At 40.5% G+C, this 21,589-nt stretch overlaps 4 protein-coding genes and 1 non-coding gene across 10 annotated transcripts in view; 1 reads left to right on the forward strand and 4 right to left on the reverse strand.

Moving 5' to 3' along the window:
- Nucleotides 1-3,235, reverse strand: part of LOC119124903 (BTG3 associated nuclear protein) — a 28,119-nt gene extending 24,884 nt beyond the window's left edge. The window contains exons 1-6 of one of the 2 annotated variants that reach the window (XM_037255277.1): nucleotides 3,130-3,235; nucleotides 1,835-1,922; nucleotides 1,632-1,744; nucleotides 1,318-1,517; nucleotides 1,136-1,216; nucleotides 456-628 (exon numbers count right to left, since the gene is read on the reverse strand). In XM_037255277.1, coding sequence (XP_037111172.1) covers nucleotides 456-628; nucleotides 1,136-1,216; nucleotides 1,318-1,517; nucleotides 1,632-1,744; nucleotides 1,835-1,904 — 637 coding nt within the window. In that variant the 5' untranslated portion in view covers nucleotides 1,905-1,922; nucleotides 3,130-3,235. Of the gene's footprint in view, nucleotides 1-455; nucleotides 629-1,135; nucleotides 1,217-1,317; nucleotides 1,518-1,631; nucleotides 1,745-1,834; nucleotides 1,923-2,258; nucleotides 2,398-3,129 lie in introns of those variants that run through there. The other variant, XM_037255278.1, reaches the window with a different exon arrangement.
- Nucleotides 3,236-3,735: 500 nt separating this feature from the next.
- Nucleotides 3,736-7,257, reverse strand: LOC119124904 (cilia- and flagella-associated protein 20-like). 3 transcript variants are annotated; one of them, XM_037255281.1, is made up of 8 exons: nucleotides 6,912-7,257; nucleotides 6,745-6,832; nucleotides 6,500-6,663; nucleotides 5,607-5,686; nucleotides 5,391-5,502; nucleotides 5,113-5,301; nucleotides 4,098-4,210; nucleotides 3,736-4,031 (listed from the first exon to the last, which is right to left on the reverse strand). In XM_037255281.1, the coding sequence occupies exons 3-8, from the start codon at nucleotides 6,602-6,604 to the stop codon at nucleotides 3,989-3,991; spliced, it is 642 nt and encodes a 213-aa protein (XP_037111176.1). In that variant the 5' UTR covers nucleotides 6,605-6,663; nucleotides 6,745-6,832; nucleotides 6,912-7,257; the 3' UTR covers nucleotides 3,736-3,988. The 3 variants fall into 3 exon arrangements, with proteins under 3 accessions (XP_037111176.1, XP_037111174.1, XP_037111175.1); XM_037255279.1 differs by having other exon boundaries at nucleotides 6,500-6,832; XM_037255280.1 differs by having other exon boundaries at nucleotides 6,745-7,257.
- Nucleotides 7,258-7,305: 48 nt separating this feature from the next.
- ces2b (carboxylesterase 2b) lies at nucleotides 7,306-13,146 on the forward strand. Of its 2 annotated transcripts, XR_005098356.1 has the most exons (14): nucleotides 7,306-7,492; nucleotides 8,043-8,235; nucleotides 8,326-8,467; nucleotides 8,644-8,777; nucleotides 9,874-10,027; nucleotides 10,110-10,214; nucleotides 10,296-10,394; nucleotides 10,514-10,657; nucleotides 10,736-10,813; nucleotides 11,278-11,422; nucleotides 11,493-11,642; nucleotides 11,719-11,791; nucleotides 11,885-12,131; nucleotides 12,182-13,146. XR_005098356.1 is itself a non-coding variant. In XM_037255276.1 (13 exons), exons 1-13 carry the CDS (start codon nucleotides 7,417-7,419, stop codon nucleotides 12,069-12,071), a joined length of 1,680 nt encoding a protein of 559 aa, XP_037111171.1. In that variant the 5' UTR covers nucleotides 7,306-7,416; the 3' UTR covers nucleotides 12,072-13,142. The 2 variants fall into 2 exon arrangements, 1 of the variants encoding a protein (XP_037111171.1); XM_037255276.1 differs by having other exon boundaries at nucleotides 11,885-13,142.
- On the reverse strand, nucleotides 12,513-20,802 carry fbxo31 (F-box protein 31). Of its 2 annotated transcripts, XM_037255274.1 has the most exons (10): nucleotides 20,319-20,802; nucleotides 18,504-18,575; nucleotides 18,047-18,133; nucleotides 17,628-17,704; nucleotides 17,389-17,556; nucleotides 17,208-17,282; nucleotides 16,964-17,073; nucleotides 16,391-16,544; nucleotides 15,194-15,534; nucleotides 12,635-14,402 (listed from the first exon to the last, which is right to left on the reverse strand). In XM_037255274.1, the coding sequence occupies exons 1-10, from the start codon at nucleotides 20,701-20,703 to the stop codon at nucleotides 14,180-14,182; spliced, it is 1,692 nt and encodes a 563-aa protein (XP_037111169.1). In that variant the 5' UTR covers nucleotides 20,704-20,802; the 3' UTR covers nucleotides 12,635-14,179. The 2 variants fall into 2 exon arrangements, with proteins under 2 accessions (XP_037111170.1, XP_037111169.1); XM_037255275.1 differs by lacking the exon at nucleotides 18,047-18,133 and having other exon boundaries at nucleotides 12,513-14,402.
- Nucleotides 20,803-21,487: 685 nt separating this feature from the next.
- trnar-acg lies at nucleotides 21,488-21,560 on the reverse strand. Its single transcript has one exon. It is a non-coding gene; the product is annotated as a tRNA-Arg (tRNA).
- Nucleotides 21,561-21,589: the final 29 nt, after the last annotated feature.

The following is a 21,589-nucleotide window of genomic DNA, read 5'->3' on the forward strand; positions in this document are numbered from 1 at the left end:
TTGGGAAGTGGGAGGAAACCCGAGTGTCCGGAGAAAACCCACACAGGCACAGGGAGAACATGGAAACTCCACACAGGGAGGTCCCAAGTTGCAATCGAACCCGCACCCTTTGAACTGTGAGGCGGACTTGCTAACCGGTGCGCCACCATGTCGCTTTATTCGATAAATCATTTGACCTTTTTTTCTGGTTTGATATTATGCTGCTCTTCATAAGCACTGACACAGATGGCATCAGAAGTACACGCTCTATGTGAAATGATTTGTATGCTGCTTAGCCAACCATCTATTATTACCTGAGAGCAAAAACAGATGACAATATCTCCTCTAGTCTCGATTTGTGATGGCTGAAACCAGCATAGTTTTTATATCAAGGTATCAAACAATGTTTGTTGATGACGACTTGAAAATGAAGATGATTTACATTTAAGTGTCATAGCAAAGCTGTGACTGCTTACCCTCTGAGTTGAGTGTGATGAGTGTGACATTTTGTCCATTTTGGGCATTGTTGGGATGGCCGCCATTGGAAACGGAGTCACTAGCCTCAGAGCCGCTCTCCACTTCTTCCTGACTCTCCTCAGGGCCAGGCACCTTCACGAGAATTGTGTTTTGGCGCCTCTTCGCCACTGTGCTACAAAAAGACACATAATTCCGGTTTCATATTTCAGAGAACCTCAAAATTTCTTTGGGGAAAGAAAAACTGATGAAATTACTTGGTGGATAATAATTTGGTATTTGAGCATCGTTGCCATGGATACCATAGTGTAATTAGTGATGGTCATTAAACTAACCTTGACCTAAATCTAAGCTCACAAAGGTGGGTGACTGAGCAAGAATGCTCGTTCCCATGCAGCAAATCTTGACTGCAGTATTTGCTTTTCACCGCTAGAGGGTACTAAGTGACTGTGAAACCTTTATGGGGCGGTTGAATACAGTTCAAAATTAGATGCAAACTTAAAATGTCTGTGTGGAAGGGGGCTAAAAATATGGAGCCTGCATATCTTCAAGACAAACATTCTGTCGACCTGCTTTTTGTAGGGAGCCATTGTTCATGAGTAGGTGCAGACAAATATCTGTTTGTTACAAATGACTACTTCCGAGCTGCTTCCAATGCAACATAAGATCACAAGCAACTCACTTGCTGAGCAAGTTTTCCAGCGAGGGATCTTCTTGCTTCATGGACTCGCTGCTCACGATCACATTTGTTTGTGGAACAACACTACGCAGGAAGTGGAGAAACAAGTGTTCAGTTGACACATTAGAAACTTCCTCCTAACTCAAATTATATCAATGTGCCTTCTGCAAATCCATGATGCTTACCATCGCACTTTGTTCCAAGTCTGCGTGGCACCCTGGGGTGACCCGGCAACCATTGGAACCTGAATAGAATTCTTGGCACAAGGCACCATGCTATCCAGCTTTTGTGCGAGAGCCTTACATGTGGCGTCCAGAGCCTGCAGCTTGGATTCAATGGCTTCCAATCTCTGGCTGACTGATGCAGTGAATGAGACCATCAAGTTCTGAGAAGAAGATTGTTCCAATACAAATATATCAGCGGTTCCCAAATGTCAGAAAAATAAACTGTCGTAAAAAGAGAGCTTCAAACTGTGCCGAGTGTAGAAAAGCTTCAATACCTTAATATAGCCTATGTCCTGGTTGCTGCTGCTGTTCTCTTGGCTGTTGCTGAATTTTCTTTTTTTCTTTTGAGGACTCGCTTCAGTTTGTCCTTGATTGTCCAGCATGCTTGCTATGATGCAAAAAGAAGACACACTTGGACTAACAAACACAGGTCAAAAGGATGTTGACATCTTTTCACATCGCTTTCAATGACTCTTACCTGTTCGACCCTCTGCGCTGAAGTCCTCAACTGTTATTTGTACAATTTCTTCCAACTCCTCTTCGGACATAGCTCAGATGAGATTAATCTTTTTAACAAACAACTCGTATGAATATAAACCCTCTCAACAATCACACTTTACCACACTTATAACATTGAAGACAATTTCAAAATGGCATATGTACAAGAATTTCAAGATTACGATGACTAATTTGAGGAATTATGTTGGATGTTTGAAACTTTCCATGGAGGTGGATGAGATAAGGAAAAGACGATAAGTTTACAATTCTGCAAATATTTCATAATGTGACATTTTCACACATCTAAATGAGGGTTATCTGATTAATGCTTGTATGAAAGCAGACGTGTGCATCCCCATCCCAGTTTGTAATGAACTCCGTGTAAAAGAGGCATCTGGGATTACCATATTCTGTGCTGTTGTCCACTGGAGTTTGCCCACTGAATGTGTGCTTCAGTTTATTGGCTTGTCATTGTCATTCTTCCAAAGCACAGGGCCACCCTTCTGAAGAGTGCAGTTTTGTTACTTTCTAAAAATGTCAAGACTAGAATAAATTCACAAACACCAAGGCTACAATTAGGCTCAAGTCGTCAAAGAAAATTAATTTATTCCTCTGAAGTTGTTGCAACAATATTTGATGATACAAATGTGCTATTTGGACCTTGTCATGTGTGCCGCAAATGATGCCCGAATTTCACATTCATTCACAACTCGGACAGATTCTGTAAAACCATGTTTTAGTTTGTTTTTGTACGCTATTGAGCCAATCATTGGCTTGTTTGAGCTTTTATTGCACGTTGCAGCCTTGGTAGACATGAAATAATAACGATCCTTTCCCCACACACACATTTTAAGGATGCTATAGTGGTGCAGTCTCCTCTACTCTGATCAAAACCAGGATTGGTACTTTTTCGGGATAACCAGAAAGGATTTTCTTATTTGGATATTTTAAAATATTAGAATGCAGGGTGATTTGTTCAGCGCGAACAACTTACTTATTTTGTCATAAACCATTAGACCCATCAGATCATGTTTGGATGTTAGCAAATTTTAGCTGGCGCGAAGTGGTGTGCTAATGTTAAAGCCGATGCAAATACAGTAGTCCTATATAAGCTAGCCTAGTGGTTAGCATGCTAGTTGGGCCTAAAGGCCACGAAATCATTGTACGACTGTCAAAAACCTGCGGCGAGAAATAACTATGAAATATAGTTTCTAAGGGATTAATCCCCTCACTAGTGGCAAACAAGGTATTCAGTCCTGTATCGGCTTATATTACCGTGTGAATGATGAATTCTCGTGTTGTTTGTCGAGGTTCCGATAACGGCGTCGTTCCTCGCGAGAGAAGAGCCAGCGGCGCGGCGCGCATGCTCAATGGTGCAAAACACGCGTGGTGCGTTCACTGACTTTACAAGCTTGGTGAACTCATAACTAAACACTGTCGGTGTACTAAAATGATCACGTTTCAGATTTTTACGGAACATGAAGTCAATTAACGTATCAAATATGATTAATAAAATGAATTAACTGCACATAAACTTGTGTTCAAATCATACGGGGCATAAAAGTCCCAAAAACCATCAGTTTGTTTCCTTACATAATCAATTTGGATTAGATGTGCTATTAAATTATATAGTATTTTTAACAATAAGTGATGCATGTTTTTGCCGTTTCTTTGGCAAATTTTTAGTAGTACAGTATGTAAACATATAAATATAATAAAGATAAATATCCAAGATTTTTTTTAATAACTAACCCCATACATGTGTATACTGTAAACAATTCATATATTTGTATGTTCATATTTGGATTACGAATATCTGTTATGTTTACGTTTAGATCAATCTTCCTGGTCAGCAATATTTATGCTACATGACTACCTTGGTGAGGTGAGAACTTCATTTTAGTAAATAATTTGTCAAAAAGCTGACATTACACAACGAGTTTCCAGTATTATGATTAACACTTGTATTACATTGATTCGTAATGTAAATAAATCAAACAATAAAGAAGTGGAATTTGTTTAAAAAAAATAGGAAAAGACACAACTAAAAAGAAACATTTTCAACTTTGAATATAATAGATGTTCAAAGTTAAACTAACGGCTACACACACAAATAGTTGTGCTCAAACTTGGTTCAGGTCGGTCGAGGTGGAGCAGGTCGAGGACCTCCCTTTTTGCTGCGAGAAAAAGAAAAGGTTAAATAAAAATCCAATGATCCAAATGTTCAGTATTTTTTTCCACACCTTGCGTCCTGTCTCTTGACAGGAATAACCAGCTTAAACTCGGGTGGGAGCTCATCCTCAGTGTACTGTTTATCGGTGAAATATACCCTCCGAATACGACAATTTGCATGAATCTGAAAGAAAACAGATCACGGCAGAACAGACACTGAGTTTTTTAGATGGGTTGTTTACTACAGTCATGTGTTCCTTACAAGCATATATTAAAGTCAATTTCTCATTTTGACCCATCATATTGAACGCAGACCTATTGAAGGATTCAGGTGCCTTACTCAAGGGCACTTCTGCTGTAGAAGAAAAAGAAAGGTGTTCATGGGCAGGGAGTGCAGGATGACGCAAAGTGAACCCGGAAACAGTAATATTTCACAATCCCACAAGTATACAGTATACTGTCCCCAACAGGTGATCAAGTAATTAATTTATACTGTACATTTTAGGTTAAAAAGGTGGAACGAGAGTTGGATATGCTACAGTTCAACCAATATATTCTGAAAACAATCAAATGAGCACTGTCTCAGATATGAGCATTTCATCCAAAACCTACAGTAACCTCAGCTCAGCGAGCATCAACGGCAGATTTAAGATTTGAGAGCCAGTGTTAAACCCGGATGGATTAGGCTTGTTTGTTAGGTGGTGCCCAGCGCGCCGTCATCTGGCCAGGAACGATTACCGAATAAATGCAGCTCTGCGTGACTCTGCCCCTTGCCCTAACCGTAGATTAAATGAGACAATTAACTGAATTTAGGCATACAAGCTCATAAAAATAACCCACCGAGGTTAGTTGATCATTTTACTTTTTGTCACTTGGTTGTTGTTCTCTACTTGCGTTGCCTTATAAAGAGTGTTCCTGTGTTCCTGACGACTTGAAGATTTGAACTTCATCTTTCTTTAACTTTTTACATTTTAATATTGTTAGTGTTTTTTTACAGCTGTTTTTTTTTTTTATTTGTACTCATTTCTGGGGTTCTTCTCAAGCATTTGGTGATCATTTTCCTCTGCTGTCCATACGCACACATACCTGCACACGCTGCGTCTCTACATAACTGGTCCCATAGGCCCTCCTGGTGATGTCTACCAAGTTGAATTGAAACTGGTTCCAGCGGTCATCAACACTAATTGGCATTGTGCACATAAATGAATTCACTTGCGTCTTGCTGTGGTGATTACTTGCCCGAAACCTCCGGCGTAAATTCTGATCGTCTAAGACCTGAAAGTGGAAAAGGGAATAGAGCAATATATTATGGCTAACCCTGAATAGCAATAGTTACTGTCTATAATTTGAACATGTTTCAGTGCCTGGACTTCAAAGCTGAAATATTTCCTGGTCTTCTTGACGATCATCACCAGAAACGGCATTTTGATGCCAAGTGTCTGCCTCGGGTCAGCGGGACATGTGATGTAGTTGGTACTGTAGAATCACAGGGAGGTGGTGGCACAAAAAAGTCAAAGGTGACAATCTTTTAGGAGTGGTGCACGTTTTTCGAAAGATTTGAGCTGAAAAATCGAACTCACCTGACATTTGAACCCTCCACCTCCAACACCAGAGAGTTGATGTCATTGTCTGTAACTCGTTTAATATGACCATTCTTCACCTGTAAAATACAAAATAAATGCAGTAGTATTTTAGTGCGAGACTGAGGCTCCAATTATGCGTCTCTACTAACTTGAGGAATGACAATAGTTTAAATTCTATATTTAGCAAAAGACGTTCATAACGCTCATTGACAAATAAAAGGTATTGCTGTTGGAAAAGCAGTGATAATAGCTCACTTGTATATTTTACACAACTGCATTACAAGGTTTTTTATTCTTCCCAAGAGTTAGGTTTAGTTTTGTTTTAGTTTTACCTTGTCTTCCTGTGGTGTCAAGATCAGGGGATGTCGTTTATATTTGTCAACCGTGGGTTTCTAGAGCAGTTTGAGACCTTTGTCATTAAGTGTTGTATAAATAAATTTGAATTTAACTAAACTAGAATATAAATAGCACATAAATACTGGGAAATTGATGATTTCATGGTCCTAAACTACATTTGGAAGAGGTTTATTCATTTTACCCACTGCAATTACTGTAGAATAATTGTGTTGTGTAAATTTATTCATTAAAATATATAAACATGCAAGTTTTAAGCTTTTTTTTTATATTAAAATGTATGTTAACCTCATTGCTACTATTTTTTCGTCGGTGTAGTATATTCTTAATAGGAGTACATTATATACGTGTGCTGTTAATAATAAATTACGGGTTATAATTAATATCAAATGCTGTGCTAAAGGATCAAATCAACAGTGAATGTACCACAATGAGATAACACAGGCGTCATAAAACGTATTGCTGGCAGTATAGGAATATATGAAAATAACCAAACGTAGACGGAGACGACGGGGTTCAAGTTCTCAGAGATCTACCTTTATATCCCATATCTGAAGAGGTTTGCTGCCGATGCTGTATAATATAGATAGAAATCCACCTTGAAAAGTGCTTCTAAACATGTTGTGCGTGTTCGGTCCCATTCACCGGGACCCGATTGGGTCAGACATCCAGTAGCACGTTTGTTGTTGTTGTAAGTGTGCTGAAAAGGTCCGCATGCTTAGCAAAAGCACTCAATCAAAGGCACTCAAGCACACGTAAAGAAAACAAGCACACCTCATACCTTTCAGCCACACGCTGCGCGTCTTGATGACATAATCGTCATTCTGTTTCCTCAGTTTATCCATTTATCTTCGTAAAATTAATTGACTCTGACGAAAGGCAACATGTTTAAGTTTTTACTTCCTTAAGCTCCGGGTTTTCAAAGACGACAATTTAAAACACACCAACCAGCTTTGTTGAAATGTCATCCGATTAGTGAATAAATAAATACAATGCAAATGAAAAAGGGTTAATCTCATAAATACAGATACCATTTATGACAGCATGCTGTCGCAACTCCGGTAAACGATAAAACTCCATGGCGGCTACATTGGGGAGTACGGAGGAGCGAAAGTGCCAAAATTAAAGACATTCACCATGAAATATAAAATGCCATCTAAAAATTTAAAGGTTTAATTCAATCAATCTAGCGTCTAATATCAATTCAGGACGAGTTGGTTGCGCTCCCTTGCCAATAAAGTAGCAACAGCACCACTGACGGGCCAGTGCGCGCAGAGTGGGGGCGGAGTCGGCTACTGCCCAGTGCCCAAGGACGAGCTTGTTGCGCTCCCTTGGCAATAAAGCAGCAAGAGCACCACAACCCGCGCCAGTGCAAAGGGCAGCTGACTTCGGCACACTTCTTCACATTCCACAAAGCCCCGAGCACAGCGTTGACATTCGCACAACCAGGAACATGAAGTTCTGTCGAGAGGAAACGCTTTGCTTTCTCTCAGCTTTGTTCTATTTATGTATTGCAGCAGGAAGTGATGGTGAGTTACATTCCATCATTTGAAATTTATATTCTTGCTTCCATACAGTACATGGAACTAAACTTCAGTATCGAAAAGCAAATTCTACTGATGCTGCTGACCTCGTGTCCAAAAGAACTTGGCACTCCTAGCTGTTTAAGATTATTGTTTGTTTGTTTTTCTTCTCTTGCTCATGCAGAAACTAGAAGGATTCTCTTTCCGTTACAATATTTTTGAATCACCGTAATGACGTAATTGGAACACAAATGTGCGCAAACCTGCACACCAGTCACCTCTGTACTACTAACCTTACTTACGTAATATGATGTTCTGGGAATTTTCCATAAGTGTCCAGCAATTTGTCTGACATTGTCTAGCAATTTCTTCGCCAGTAACATGACCTGTAAGGTCCCCCTTCCCCACCGCCCTACTCCACCACGTTACCTGATTTGCCCAGTATTAGGAAGAATAAGAAAAAAAAAAACTGTCAATAATATCAGATAAGTGTATGTTGGCTGTTCATGATCAATGATAATCACATAATTCTGATTCATCACTATGATCTTGACAGCACCTGTCATTCACACGGAGCTTGGCAGCCTGAAAGGGCAGCATGTGAATGTAAAAGGGAAGGAGATGGGGGTCAATGCATACTTGGGTGTCCCATTTGCCAAGCCACCTGTAAGCCCTGGTCTGAGACTGGCTCCACCCCAGAAAGTGGAGGGATGGGAAGGAGTGAGAGATGCCAGCAGGCAGCCACCAATGTAAGCACAATTGTGCACCAGTTATGTGATGCATTTGAGACAAATGTGTTGTTTCTTACTTTTAGCGTTACATGAATGTTCTTTCGTCAGGTGCATTCAACATAGACAGTTCCTTCTTGATCTGATGGAGTTGATTGGTGGCATAGCACAAGAAATCCCGGATGTTTCAGAGGACTGCCTTTACCTCAACATTTATACTCCTGCAAATAGACCTCATGATGCAAAGCTCCCAGTAAGAAACAATGTTTGAACTCATACTCCAGTTATGCCTCAACAGTTGTTCAATTTCTTACTTGTACGCAAGATTCAGGTTGCGTCATTACATTATGAGTGCTCAACGGTCCACAAATGTTAAGTTCAACATAGGCCTGTTAAAAATGTCTTTTGGGCTCATTTATTTCTGACTAGGTCATGGCATGGATCCATGGAGGAGGTTTTGCTTTGGGATCAGCTTCAGTGTATGACGGATCCGCCTTGGCTGCTTACCAGGATGTGGTTGTTGTGCTGATTCAATATCGCTTGGGAGTTTTGGGCTTTCTCAGGTAAATAATTTGAATTGCATTCTTCAAAACAGCAAGTGCATGCAATGAAACCATCTGTCTTCTAAACCGCTCATCCTGGTCAATATTGTAGGGAGGAGCCTATCCTGCCTAACTATGGGCAAAAGGCAGAGTATACAGTTATGCACACTCCAGATACAAAGAGTCAAGCATATCCAATTAATCAACCATTAAGATCGTCTGTAGGCGGGCCAGATCAGATTACCTCCAAATCAGTTTGGACTTTGAGAGTTATGTTTGCTGTAAACACACCCAAGATATTAACTTGAATGAAGAAGCCAATTGTAATTTAGTAAAGATAAAGTTTGCACAGTATTAGGATAATCACACAAATATGACAGCTGGCTTTGAATGAAGTTCCAGTTAACCATTAGTACTCAAACATGTTCTGACAGCCAGCTTGACGTCCATTTTTGATCCTACAGATAAATCCTGCCTGTTTTTTTTGCATCGTAGGTAGTATTGGAGTCCCCTTATGCTCCCTTTTTGTATACATGTCTGCAAACGCAAGTGCATTCTAGTGTATAGTGTCCTCTTTTTCAAATTCTTATTTTCTTAAAAGCTTGTTGAGCCTGTTACCATATTTTCCGCACTATAAGGCGCACCTAAAAACCTCCAATTTTCTCAAAAGCCGACAGTGCGCCTTATAATCTGGTGCGCCTTATATATGGAACAATATTGAGCCACTACAGCAGGCGTGTCCAAATATATGGATTTATATATGGACAAAGTTTTAAAATGGGCCATTCATTGAAGGTGCGCCTTATAATCCGGTGCGCCTTATATATGGACAAAGTTTTAAAATGGGCCATTCATCGAAGGTGCGCCTTATAATCCGGTGCGCCTTATAGTGCGGAAAATACGGTACTTCTTTTGCAATTAGCTTTGTACAAAGCCAAAGAAAAACTGAACCCAGTTGCACTGAGATGTTGCCAGATCTGCTGACGTTTTTCATGTCATGCGTCTTTAAAAAAAAAAATGGTAATGGTCTCTCATCACAAATACTGTATGACCTTGGAGGTATTTGAAGCTTATGTGAGCAACAGTCATAACTTGTAGTCATGTACCTCTTACATAGTACCGGAGACGAGCAGGTGTCCGGTAACTTTGGTCTGCTGGACCAGGTTGAAGCCCTCCGCTGGATCCAAAATCACATTCACAATTTTGGGGGAGACCCAGCATCAGTCACCATCTTCGGGGAGTCTGCTGGTGGAGTGAGCGTATCCCTGTTGGTGAGAATCACTCAGCTAATACTGAAATTCTTTATTCATGGTGACAGGGGATTTGATGCAGTCATTTTGGGTTTATATACAGCTTCTATCACCATTATCCAAAGGACTGTTCCATCGAGCCATTGCTGAAAGTGGCACTGCTGCAATGGATATGTTGGTGATAAATGATCCTTTACCAGGAGCACAGGTTGATCAGAAGTCTAAAATGTAAAAAGTTGGGTTTGAATGTAACATTTCAAACTGATGAGTTCTTGTTGTGCATCTTCAGGTTGTTGCAAATGCATCTGGATGTAGCATTGAAAGCACACAGACGATTGCTGCCTGCATGAGAAACCTTGATCTGGATCTATTTTTGACTCTTGCACAGGTATGCGAAATCGATTTAGACTCATGAGCTATCATGCAAAAAGACTGATTCGTATCAAAATGAATGATAATGTGCCCAATTTTTGTAATTGCGATTTATTATCAAATATGTTTTTTCAGGATCCAACACTAAGAATTACCGTAACTACAGATGGACATTTCCTGACAAAGTCAGTAAATGAGCTATATAAGAAGCATGAGATTCAAAATGTCCCATTCATGACAGGTATTAATGATCATGAAGGGGGCTGGCTAATTCCTTCTGTAAGTGTGACTAATATGGTATGTTTCTGCAGTCTCTGAGACTCATGAAAATCTCATCACTTCTTCCCTTTTTCCTAGTACATGGCTCCGCCAAACTGGACTGAAGGACTAGACCGGGAGCAAGTTCTAAACATAATGATGGTCTTCAACTCCAATGTAAGGCTTTTGATGCTTGCCATTCTTTACTTCATCATTCTGAGTTTTTCTTAAAGAGGAAGTCAACCCCCAAATTTTCTTTACAATAATATCTATTATGTGCCCCCACTAGTTTAAACATTGCATTCTAATTAATGTTGTGTTTGAGGAATATGAGTTAAGCAGCAAAATCTCAGGTTGATGCCATTTTGCCACTCGCTGTCGACCCAAAATGACATCACAGTTGCCAGGCCTCAGGTCACAACCAAACACTGTTCAGCTTCAAAAAACTGCTGAGCCGTACCAAAATGGCCACCGCCTGAGATGGATAAAAACAGGAGGATTTTGCCTGTTCATTTCATATTCCACAAACTAAACATTAATCAGAACACTGTATTTTGACTCGTTGGGCTGCACAGAACATATTACTACAAATAGAATTTTGCGGTTGCCCTCCCCTTTAAAGTGTCATTAATTTTCTTCAGCCCCAAACCCTCATCATGGATTTAATGGTAGAGGAATATATCGGAACTGGTGAAGATCGAGAGAAAAATCGAGATGGTTTTACCGAGTTCTTTGGGGATTTGTTGTTCACCATTCCTGCCATTAAGTCTTCAAATGCTCACAGAGGTACTGTGAATGCACAAACATTCCCATCAATTTGTCAGTGGCAACCAACTGTCGATTCTTCTATCTCTAGATGCCGGCGCACGTGTGTACTTGTATGAGTACCAGCATCCACCTCATTTCTTGAAGGCAAAAAGGCCAAACTTTGTAAGGTGTGACCATGGAGACGAAATCTTTACAGTTTTTGGGTTGTGCTTTACAACAACCCATATCCGACTAAATGGTGGGACCTCGTTTGACACCTCATATACAATGTTTACTTTGAGTGCAAAGTGTTTCACTAAAGCTCTCCATTTCAGATACATGCCTGGAGGAAGAAGAGCAACTTAGCCGAACAATGATGGCCTACTGGGGCAACTTTGCTCGGACGGGGTAATTAACCAAAAGTCCTTCCTGTTTAATTCAGATCCAAACAGAATGAAACAACTACTAAGACAAGCTTGACTGTACTTTGCATCCATGTAGCTCGCCGAATGGTGATGGCCTTGCTCACTGGCCTCTATATGAAAAAGAAGAAAAGTACCTGGTAATAAGGGCGAAGGAGCAGGTCATTTCCCAGCACCTGAAAAAGGATCGCTTCGTCTTCATGACTCAGACCATCCCAGAGAAGGTTCGACAACATCAGGAGAAGACGGAGCACAATGAATTTTAGAAGGCTTGCATTTTTTCACTTTTTCTTTTTAACCTGTCTTTTTCAGATCACATATTCTGATATTGTAAGTTTAATGTAGTGGTTCATTGCGACATACAGTAGTTGTTAACTGATTTTGAGTGTCATGAGAACTATGAATGCATTATGAGAACTACGTCCAGAACATTTTAATTACATCAATTAAACATTGTGTGACCATTGTTTATTCATATTATATATAATTGGGTGAAGACTATATGGAAATTCTGGACTTTAACAAGTGACTGGGGAAACCAAACGTGTACCCCTTTCTGGAGAATGAATGATGGTAATGGTGCTATAGGTGCAGTCCACTATAATTACATCATGAAAAAATATAATCGTAGTACCACATAGATCACCGTATAAAATATTGCAAATGTCTTGGTTCTAAACTCAAAAGAAAACCACAAAAACCTACAGTTAAAGAAAACGACTCAGTTTAATTAGTACAATTTAAGAGTTGGAAATGACTCCAAATGAGCCCCGCAGGTGAGTACAAAGCAACACTAAGGTATACCAATTAAATAGCCTGGTACAAATGGTTTGCAGATAGGAAAATTTATTGAACCATATATTTAGGTTCAGATGAACAAGACAAAAGCTCATTTTTATTTTTGCAAATGTTAGTATAGCTGCAGTCTACTACGAATGCGCTGCCCAGTGTGCCCTTTCTTTAAATATGAGTTACTATACTGCCCAGAAAAGTGCACTTGTAGAAGAAAAGCTACTGGGCAAAGCCATCAAGCCATAACATGACATACATATAATATACACAATACTTGGTAAATGATTTTGGGTTCTACAATGTCCTGTAAGACCAGGGTACCTAAGTCCTGTACTCCAGAGACCCCATCCGGCCTGTTGTAAGTATATGCCTTCTCCAACACCCCTGATTCAAATGATCAGCTCATCAGCAAGGTTTGCAAAAGCCTAATGACGATCCTGATCACTTGAATCGGTGTGTTGGAGTAGGGATACGTCAAAAATAGGCTGAATAGGGCCTCTCGGAGACCGGATCTGGGCACACCTGAGCTACACGGTGTTGTGAAATAAATTTTTTAAAAAAAGGAAAGTTGGGGATGGGATAACAAGGTGAGGCAAACATTTAAAGTACAAATATGATGATACATACACCGGATGTTGCAATTTTGTATCTTGCAAGAAAAGAAAAATCTGCCAATAATAATTTCATACAGTGAATGAATCCAGTGAATGTATAGCTTATATTATACTTTTCCAATACATGTTTTCAACTGACATTTTCAAGTAAGGCGTGCTTAAATAATTTTTAAGAGCCCAAGCATTTCACTAAAAATATTATCACTAAAGCTCAAAGAGCACAAATCAAACAATAATCAGAGCTACACTGTTTGATAAGAGAGCAATTCCTTTGCAATCTGTTTGGCAGACGCCCTGTTGTGAGAGCCACATTATTCCAACTGGGCAAGCTTTAAAACGGATTTAACCTAACTAGCTCTGACAACAAATAGATGAAAGGGGCGTCCTGTGATTCACAATTTCATGACAAAAAATACCTGAGAAGCTGTATATTTAATATCATGTCATTCAAAAACTAAATTGAAAGGCATACTTGTTCCTAAAAATAGTTTGCTGCAAAGCCAAATAAAATGCAGCATGTCGTAGAACAAAACATAACGGGCACTGAATGGAAATGCGTTTTACGCCATTATTTCTTCAAACACTACTAAGTACAGACATGATTTGAGAATCAGAGGCACATAAAGATTGAGCCATAAGTGGTAAGCAATATCGTACCTCTGTTTCACCTGGAGGATGTAAATAAATAAATAAATAAATATATATATAAACACACGTGACCCCTTTTTTTTTTTTTTTTTTTGCGGCACTGGAGCAACATGACTCGAGATGGGTCAAAGTGATAAACCTGCCCTTAGACAGTGAAACAAAATATTTGAAAAAGAGAGGCTGGAAAGGATCATGCCACAAACCAAAATGTACCGCTGTGGGGATGAGAGCGAGGTATAATGTACTGTGTAGTGTTATTTTTATTGTTATTATTCTTATGATTTATTGTATTGCCAGGAAGGGATTTAAAGCTTGGGGCCTCATGACGTCCAAGACTGCATGTTGCGCAGCATGGCCTCGAATCGCTCCAAGTTTGGCGCATGTGCGTGGGGCAGGTGGTCCGTCAGGCGAATGTAGAGACTGAAAGACTTCAACTCCAGCCAGATGAAGCCAAAACGATCTTGATCGAACAGCACAAATAGCCCCGGGGTGCGCTCTGGACTTGTGAAGCCATGCCCGGCAATCAGACCCGTCCCATAGAAGCTGATGGATGGCACACAAATTCTTCAGTCAATATCTGAGATAGAGTAAACGCTCCACAATATTGACACTATTTTAACTATCAGACTGATTAGATTGTGATCCACATTGCATTTTTTTAATTATGTAGAATGAATTGCTTGAAAATGTCTCATTGAAGGTTACAAAGGTCTTCTGTTTTTTTCTATTTGAAGTATTGTACTGTGATTGACACAGTTTCAATTATCAACCACAATAAAACAACGAGACATAACAAACGACAACAATTTACAGCCGGCATGCTTTGTTTCATTTGAATGAAAAATATTAAGATTCGGTCAGATCCAGAATATTTAATCATCCCAAAAGGTAAAATCATTCGTCAGCCTATTTGCCATTTGCAATTATAAAGCCGAATGACTGTGAAAGAGATGTTAGCTTGCTCTAAAAGTCAAGAATCACTACTCGGAGCCTTCAAAGAGCGTGCTGGCTGTGAAATTGGTGGCATGGGGATTTAAATTAGAGGTCAAAGCAAAATTTCCAAGGTTTCGCAATTGAGTCCCTCTAATGACTAGTTCTTACTTCTTTTTCCCCATGAATTTTGGAGGAGAAACGTATGAAAAACACTGGAGACAAAAGTCAAAACGAGGCTGAGGTGGGACTCTGAAATTTGTCTCCTGAGCCATAGAAGAGCAAATTTTGAGCAGTAAAATGTTCCTCTGGTTTTTGCCAATTAATGGAAGAGCATTTAATTGTTCCACCTGTCACTCTGTCACTGAGAATGCGTATACGATATACAATTGAGATGTTCTTACCATTTTCTGCAAGTGCGTGGGTACACTTCGTTGCGAGCCATGACTCCTAGGGGCAGGACGAAGGGTCGGCTCTCAGATAAACCAGTGTCTGCACTTGGACCCGGCTGGCAGCCGTCACAAGTGACGCCACGATTGGCCTCTGCCACGTTTGCTGCGGCAGCATCACCACAAGCGCCTTCAGAGGTCCCTTCCCTCACCTGCCTCTGTACTTGTTCATGCACTCCCATTACGAGGCGTGACAGCTCCTCTAGATTGCGCTGATGTTCCAAGTCTGGAAGGACAAGCGGCTGATCCAGGTCAATATCCAAAGTCAGTTGCCCGGCGGGAACGTTGGGGTCTCCCTGCACATATAATACAAAATTCAGTTACCTTAAACAGTCTACACATTTCTATTTATATTAGGAGCCCTTCTTGACATCTGATGAAAATAGCATGTTTATTGTATTTCATATGAATTTCTTGATCTGAAGCCGAGTCTGCCGTGCCTGATGTCGTGGAAACTAAACAATCACCCAATCATACTCTGTTGTCTTATGATCGCAATGGAGAACAACTGAGACTGGCATCCGTTAAACATTTTCATATTCTGGTCCTTTCTCGAAGTATAGGTTGCATGAAAATGTGAGCAAGTCTGCACATACTGCTGCCAACACACGTAGCATTAGCAGTTTAGCTGCTACTGACCAGGAGTGCAGCTATCAGACCAACGTAGCAATCAGTCGTGTCATCTTTTGATGATGCACATTTGCAAGATGCAGTGATGTTAACACTGTATGAAGCATCTAACAATCTGTTCAATTTGTTCATTTGGGATCTTGAATACCTGCTAAAACACTATATATAAAACTATATTGCGTTGTTTTCATATTCTACATTTGTAAAAAATATTTTAATATTTCTCCATGTTCACCTTTTTCATTTTGTTTAAAAAAAATACTCCATGTGTTAAAAGTTTAACTATTATGTAGTTTATTTAGTTTGCAGTTCAGATGCTTAAAACTGGCAACATGCGACGGTATCTTGCATAGTATGAAATGTATTGGCCCAGGATAATCACTGTGTTTGGGCATTTGTTAATAATTGACAGTGGCATAAACCCTGTGTTTTCTTTGTGTTCCAAGACTAGTCACAGCAAAAGGCAAAAACCAACAGCCAGTTGGCTGATATCTGAGATACTGTAGGAGAGCAGTGACTTACAGTGAGTTTGGTGGCCCTTGCCGAGGTCTTGTGAAAGCTGAGCATGACAATCTCCAAACCGTGACTGCCATAGGTGCCTTTAAAGAGGCCTGGTTGAATCAAGTCAGAGGGCATTGGAGGAGGCAAGTAGATCCGTCGGTATGTTAGGCAGTTGCTGACAAGAGAAAATAATGGAGATTGTTGACCAATTATTCAATGATTTACTTCTTCTCGGACTTTAATCAGGTAAAGATGTCCAAGTCAAATTTACACATGCGTAGTATGATCAGTATTTTGTAAATGCAGTACACCAAGGCTATTCAAATACAAATTCAGGTGGGCCAAATTTTCAAATCAAGAAATGTAGCCAGCCATACACATTAGTGAATGGACATTTTGAAATGTGTTCACTTTGTACAGGCAGACAATTTGATCCATTATTTATTCTCTCTTTGATAGTGACAATCAAAATTAAGCCTTATCATATTTATTTATAACCGAATGTAGAATGTTTTAATGATTTTTCAATTTCAAGTGCAAAAAAAAGTCACAAAGTATGTGAAGTAAAAACCTGTGCATGCAAATGTTGCATACTCATATTGGCTGGTGTAAATGAACTTCATCAGGATGAGCTCCTGCATATGCTCATGGAAGATTTCTTCTAGTGTCCGGCCCCATTCGTCCTCCAGCCATGTCCTGAACTCCTACACAAACATCCACAGACCACCTGAATGCTGAATTGTATGACTTTTGACTTGAAGTAAATAAAACCACTCCAGGGGAAAAAAAACAAAAATCGCAAACCAGAGGAAATACAGTAACCTTTGATTTGACCTACTTCCTGTCTGCCTCCTGGCATGCGGTGATGATCCGTCTGATTACATTTTGTTGAGAATTCATCCTTCCTGACAGTCTACAAATAAAAACATAATAGAAAAATTAAATACTTATCACATTGACATTTAGAATCTAATTTATTCCATGTTCTGGTTTCTCTTACTTTGTGTGTGATTGCTCACCTGGATGTCTCCTTTGTGGGGACCTTTGTGTCCATACATACACTCCACAGTGGCCTTCTTGCTCTCCCACATGTGGATACGAAAGAGAGGTCGTTTTCTCATGGGATCCTCCACACGAGGGTCGTGTGGTGGTAAATACATCCAGCCGATGATGAACAGCCCATCAACCTTGGAATTGTCAAACATCTGTCTCTTAATATTGCATTTGCCAAAGATTTCCATCTCATAGTCATGCTTACCACAACATTAAGTAACCCCCCGTAAGGGCCTATGTCAGGCTCCCATAACCCCAAAATGTGCCTGTATGGATGAAGCACTGCAACACAAGAACACAATGCACCGTAATCAGTACTCCAAATAGTGCTGTGCACATACTTTACGTGAGGGCACACTGCACACGTTATTTCTTTCCCAGTCTCAGTACAGGGTTCAATTTGTGTGAAACCTCAAAGGAATATGTAAGGGGATTGAGTTTCCCGCTGCCAACATGCTCAACATAACTCTATACATCTACGTCTCTATTTCTGGCACTAAAAGCATTTGCAATTCACACAGAAAGCAGAACACTTTCAATCAAAATGACACCATGAGTAGCACCCCCAACAAACGCACAAAGGCCAGCGTGCTGTAGGCAATAAGTCAGGGCCCGTGTACATACGGTGTGTGTACACGTCTTTATAGTCCATATGCTCGTAGTCCGGAAGGAGCTTCATAAAGCGCCCAGACTTCACTCGTGGGTTAACACCTAGACAGTCACAACACAGGCATGTAGAGGAGCCACAGATCCAGGTGAGCTCTGATCAACGAGGAGTGAATGTGTGCACAATGTGCCCAAAAATTGAATCAATATACCCAAATATAAAGGACCAAGGCTTTTGCCAGGAATAATTTCTACTCACTAAAGTACTTCATGTAAGAAACATCAACATATTTAGGGATGCAGAAAAGAAAATGTTGAAGGACCCACTGGAGAGAGAATTAAAATGATGACTTCAAATGAGCCTATATACTACATTTCATATGAGTAAGTATTGCAAATCAAATTTCAGTAATAACATTGATGACGTATAAGCAATAACAAATTTATAGTTTCACTGTAAAACAATTTCACTCACGTTTCACATAGAGGTCTCGGCTAGAAACTCCATCCACTTCTGTCTTTCTCAGATCCTCCTTTATGTGGAATTCTGCAGAAAAAAAAGAAATACATATACAGTATGAAAACTATAACCAGAAGGGATGGGCACTTCCATTATTGAAATTAGTATACGATGCACAGTGGGATTTTACGCCTTTTGACAGTGATATTAAAAGCAACAGCTTAACGAAGTGGTGTGGCAGACTAGCGAAATTTCATGGGAGCAACACCGCTACCTGGAGACGTGACCCAAAGAGACATGAGGGGAATCAAGCAGCTTCTGAAGCCGTGCAATCACAGATGCTACTATGTATTCAAACTGGACAATCTTACACAATGACGGCAAAAGAGGTGGAACACAGACCACCATAACCTGGCTTACATCCCCCTTAATTTTGAATTAATTTTGAATCTGCATTAACAGGACGGCTATCTCTTTGTGAGAAGTCAGTTTGGAAAAGGTCTCTTCTTTTCCGCTTTGCCTTAGTGCACCAAAAAAGGTCCATAAAGACATACATATTTCAATTTCTACAAGTGTAATAGACAGTGCCTTAAGACTTTTGGTCGTTTTGTGTATTTTGCTACAGTACAAGGGGCTTCACTGTATCTTAGATCTTCAGCTTGGATTTCAGAGTGAGTCTTAGGGCAATAAATTCCTTTTCTATTTCTGAATCACGAGACAGCTGCTTAATGGGTGGCAGCAAATTTCATCATAGATGGTGCAAGTCAAGTATTGCTGTCTTTTTAAGCTGTGCAGTGTCAAATTTGATTTTTTTCTACAGCGTGTTGTGCAGATCTCATGCAACATGATTGTATTATAAATATATAAAGGCTGTCGGCTTGCTAGATTTAAACCTGTGGTTCCGTACTTGTAGTGTGCTATCCGTTATTCCATCTTAAAGGACTTTGTGCACTTAGCACTTCCCGATCGCTGTAAGGTGGCATGTTAGCTTCCGGTCAGCATTGCAAGCGTATTAAACTCAAAACTCAGTTGACAAGTGGCACTTGTTTATTAGCAGTTTTGGCTTTCGGAGCGAGTTCGTCGATTTTAAAATGGAACTTTGAATGCCATCTCCACCTTGAATCGCACTAGCACAGAACTATTGATTATACTGTTCCTAACACACAACTCTGAGTTCTCACACATTTAATAAGTCAGCTGGTCTCCAAGTAACTTGCTGTTTGCACTGAGAGCAGAAACTGTTATGCCATTTAACCTTTCCATAGGAAATGCTTCATGAGTTGCCGTGGTTAGATCCCAAAATTGTTTACGACTGATCTTTGTTCATCTATCCATACCAGCAATGTATAATGACAGAATGATTAGATGAATAAAGGTCTAAATAGCATCTGTTTCCTTCCATGAAACAGAATATCTAAGATTTTGTTCAACTAACAGGGCCAAATTTCAAATTGATTATTTGTGTGTACATTTTAAAGCGAGATTGAGTGATATTCATCTCTTGCAAAATGTGCACCTTGCCTAAATAAAAGGTTGGGAAACACGGATCTAAGTATAACCGGAGGACCTTCCATAGAAGGGCAGCCTAGCCTACTGCAATGGGATTGCCGAGCTGAGGAGGGCCTGTAAACAAAGTCAGCCGGTTCACATTTGCTTTGACAGCTGGTTGTCGGGGCCTTCTCGTTCCCGATCAATACACAGCCAATAAATATTTACGCTGCACCGGGCTCTTCTAATTTATCGCACGGTAAAATGTCACGTCGCGTGACGTTTACGCGATGTAGCAACAAGAGGTTAGCAGCAGGCCTTTTCTCGCTGCTGTCTTAATACCTTCCATGCACCGCCTTCTCCAGATGGTTTCTGTGTTGAGGATTTGTCTAAATTTCTTGCAGACTAGGGCGACGTTGGGTAGCGCGGGTCCGGGAAGCAAGGAGAAGATTTCCACTAAAAGCTCCGGCGGTAGTTCCGACAAGGCCTGCGGGTGCGGGTGTACCGTGCCGTCTCCCCCGCCGCGGTGCGCCCGGCTCGGCCCTGTAGTGTTGACGCCGCTTTCCGTTCTACCGCAGCCGGCGTCGCCGCGCCTCTGGCCCACGATGCGCTCCTCTTCCTCCTCGTCCATGTCCGAATCGCTCGCCTGTTCTTGCTGATTCTGCCGCGGTCGCCTTCGGCACCTCCGCGACTGCCCCACTCCGCAGAGCCTGGCACAAACAGCCATCCGTGGTCAGCAGGCAGGCGACATTACATCACTCGTGTTTCCGCTGCAGTGTGCTTGCTCTTGTCCTCTAATGTGACGTCAACGTGCGACACCGCTGGAGAGAGTGGAGCAAGTGGAAGGACGGGGATACATCTCGCGTCAGCTAAGGTTTTGCATAATGCTGCTGTTGAGGGTTTACAAAATACGCATGATTATTGTCGTTTTTTTTTTACCATATAATAATCATATAATATTGTAAATATTTATGATATTTGATCAACCACATTTATTGGATTATTTTTTACTTCATGTTTGCCTGTTGCTAGGCAGAGTTCATTGGGCTCAACCATCCTTGCCCCATAAGGCAGTAATTTTGGGCCATCAAACAAAAATGTGTCTTTGGTGTAAACAATGCTTGATGAAAAGTACAAAGAGATAACAAGTGGTAAAAGTTAAAGTTGCAGAATATTACTACTTAAAAGTAAAAGTATGACATTACCCGAAACAAGGAATGTGCTGCACCGAGATCTGTCAGAAATCTGTGGTGCCCTTTTAAGCCCTCCGGCATCTTATTTCATGATATAAAATATATTTCTGAACTATATTGTCATTCCCCCTAAATATCAGTCATATGAGATGCACCAGGAGAGGGGAAAAAAACATCCTGGAGCAGTGCCAGAGCCTAAATGGACTTAAATATAATAAATAATTTTCCCGCATTAGATGTAGTTTAAAGTGAGTGATTGGTTTATGAGCTCCTAATCTACTTTGCGAGTGTAAATATAAGGAGAATTGAGAAAAATATCGAGCCAGCCAGGAGTCGAACCTAGAATCTTCTGATCCGTAGTCAGACGCGTTATCCATTGCGCCACTGGCCCGTTGGAGAATTCTAACTGATGTTATTTTT

Source organism: Syngnathus acus, chromosome 6 (genome assembly GCF_901709675.1).
Source record: "Syngnathus acus chromosome 6, fSynAcu1.2, whole genome shotgun sequence".
In the NCBI taxonomy this organism is placed as follows: Eukaryota; Metazoa; Chordata; class Actinopteri; order Syngnathiformes; family Syngnathidae; genus Syngnathus; species Syngnathus acus.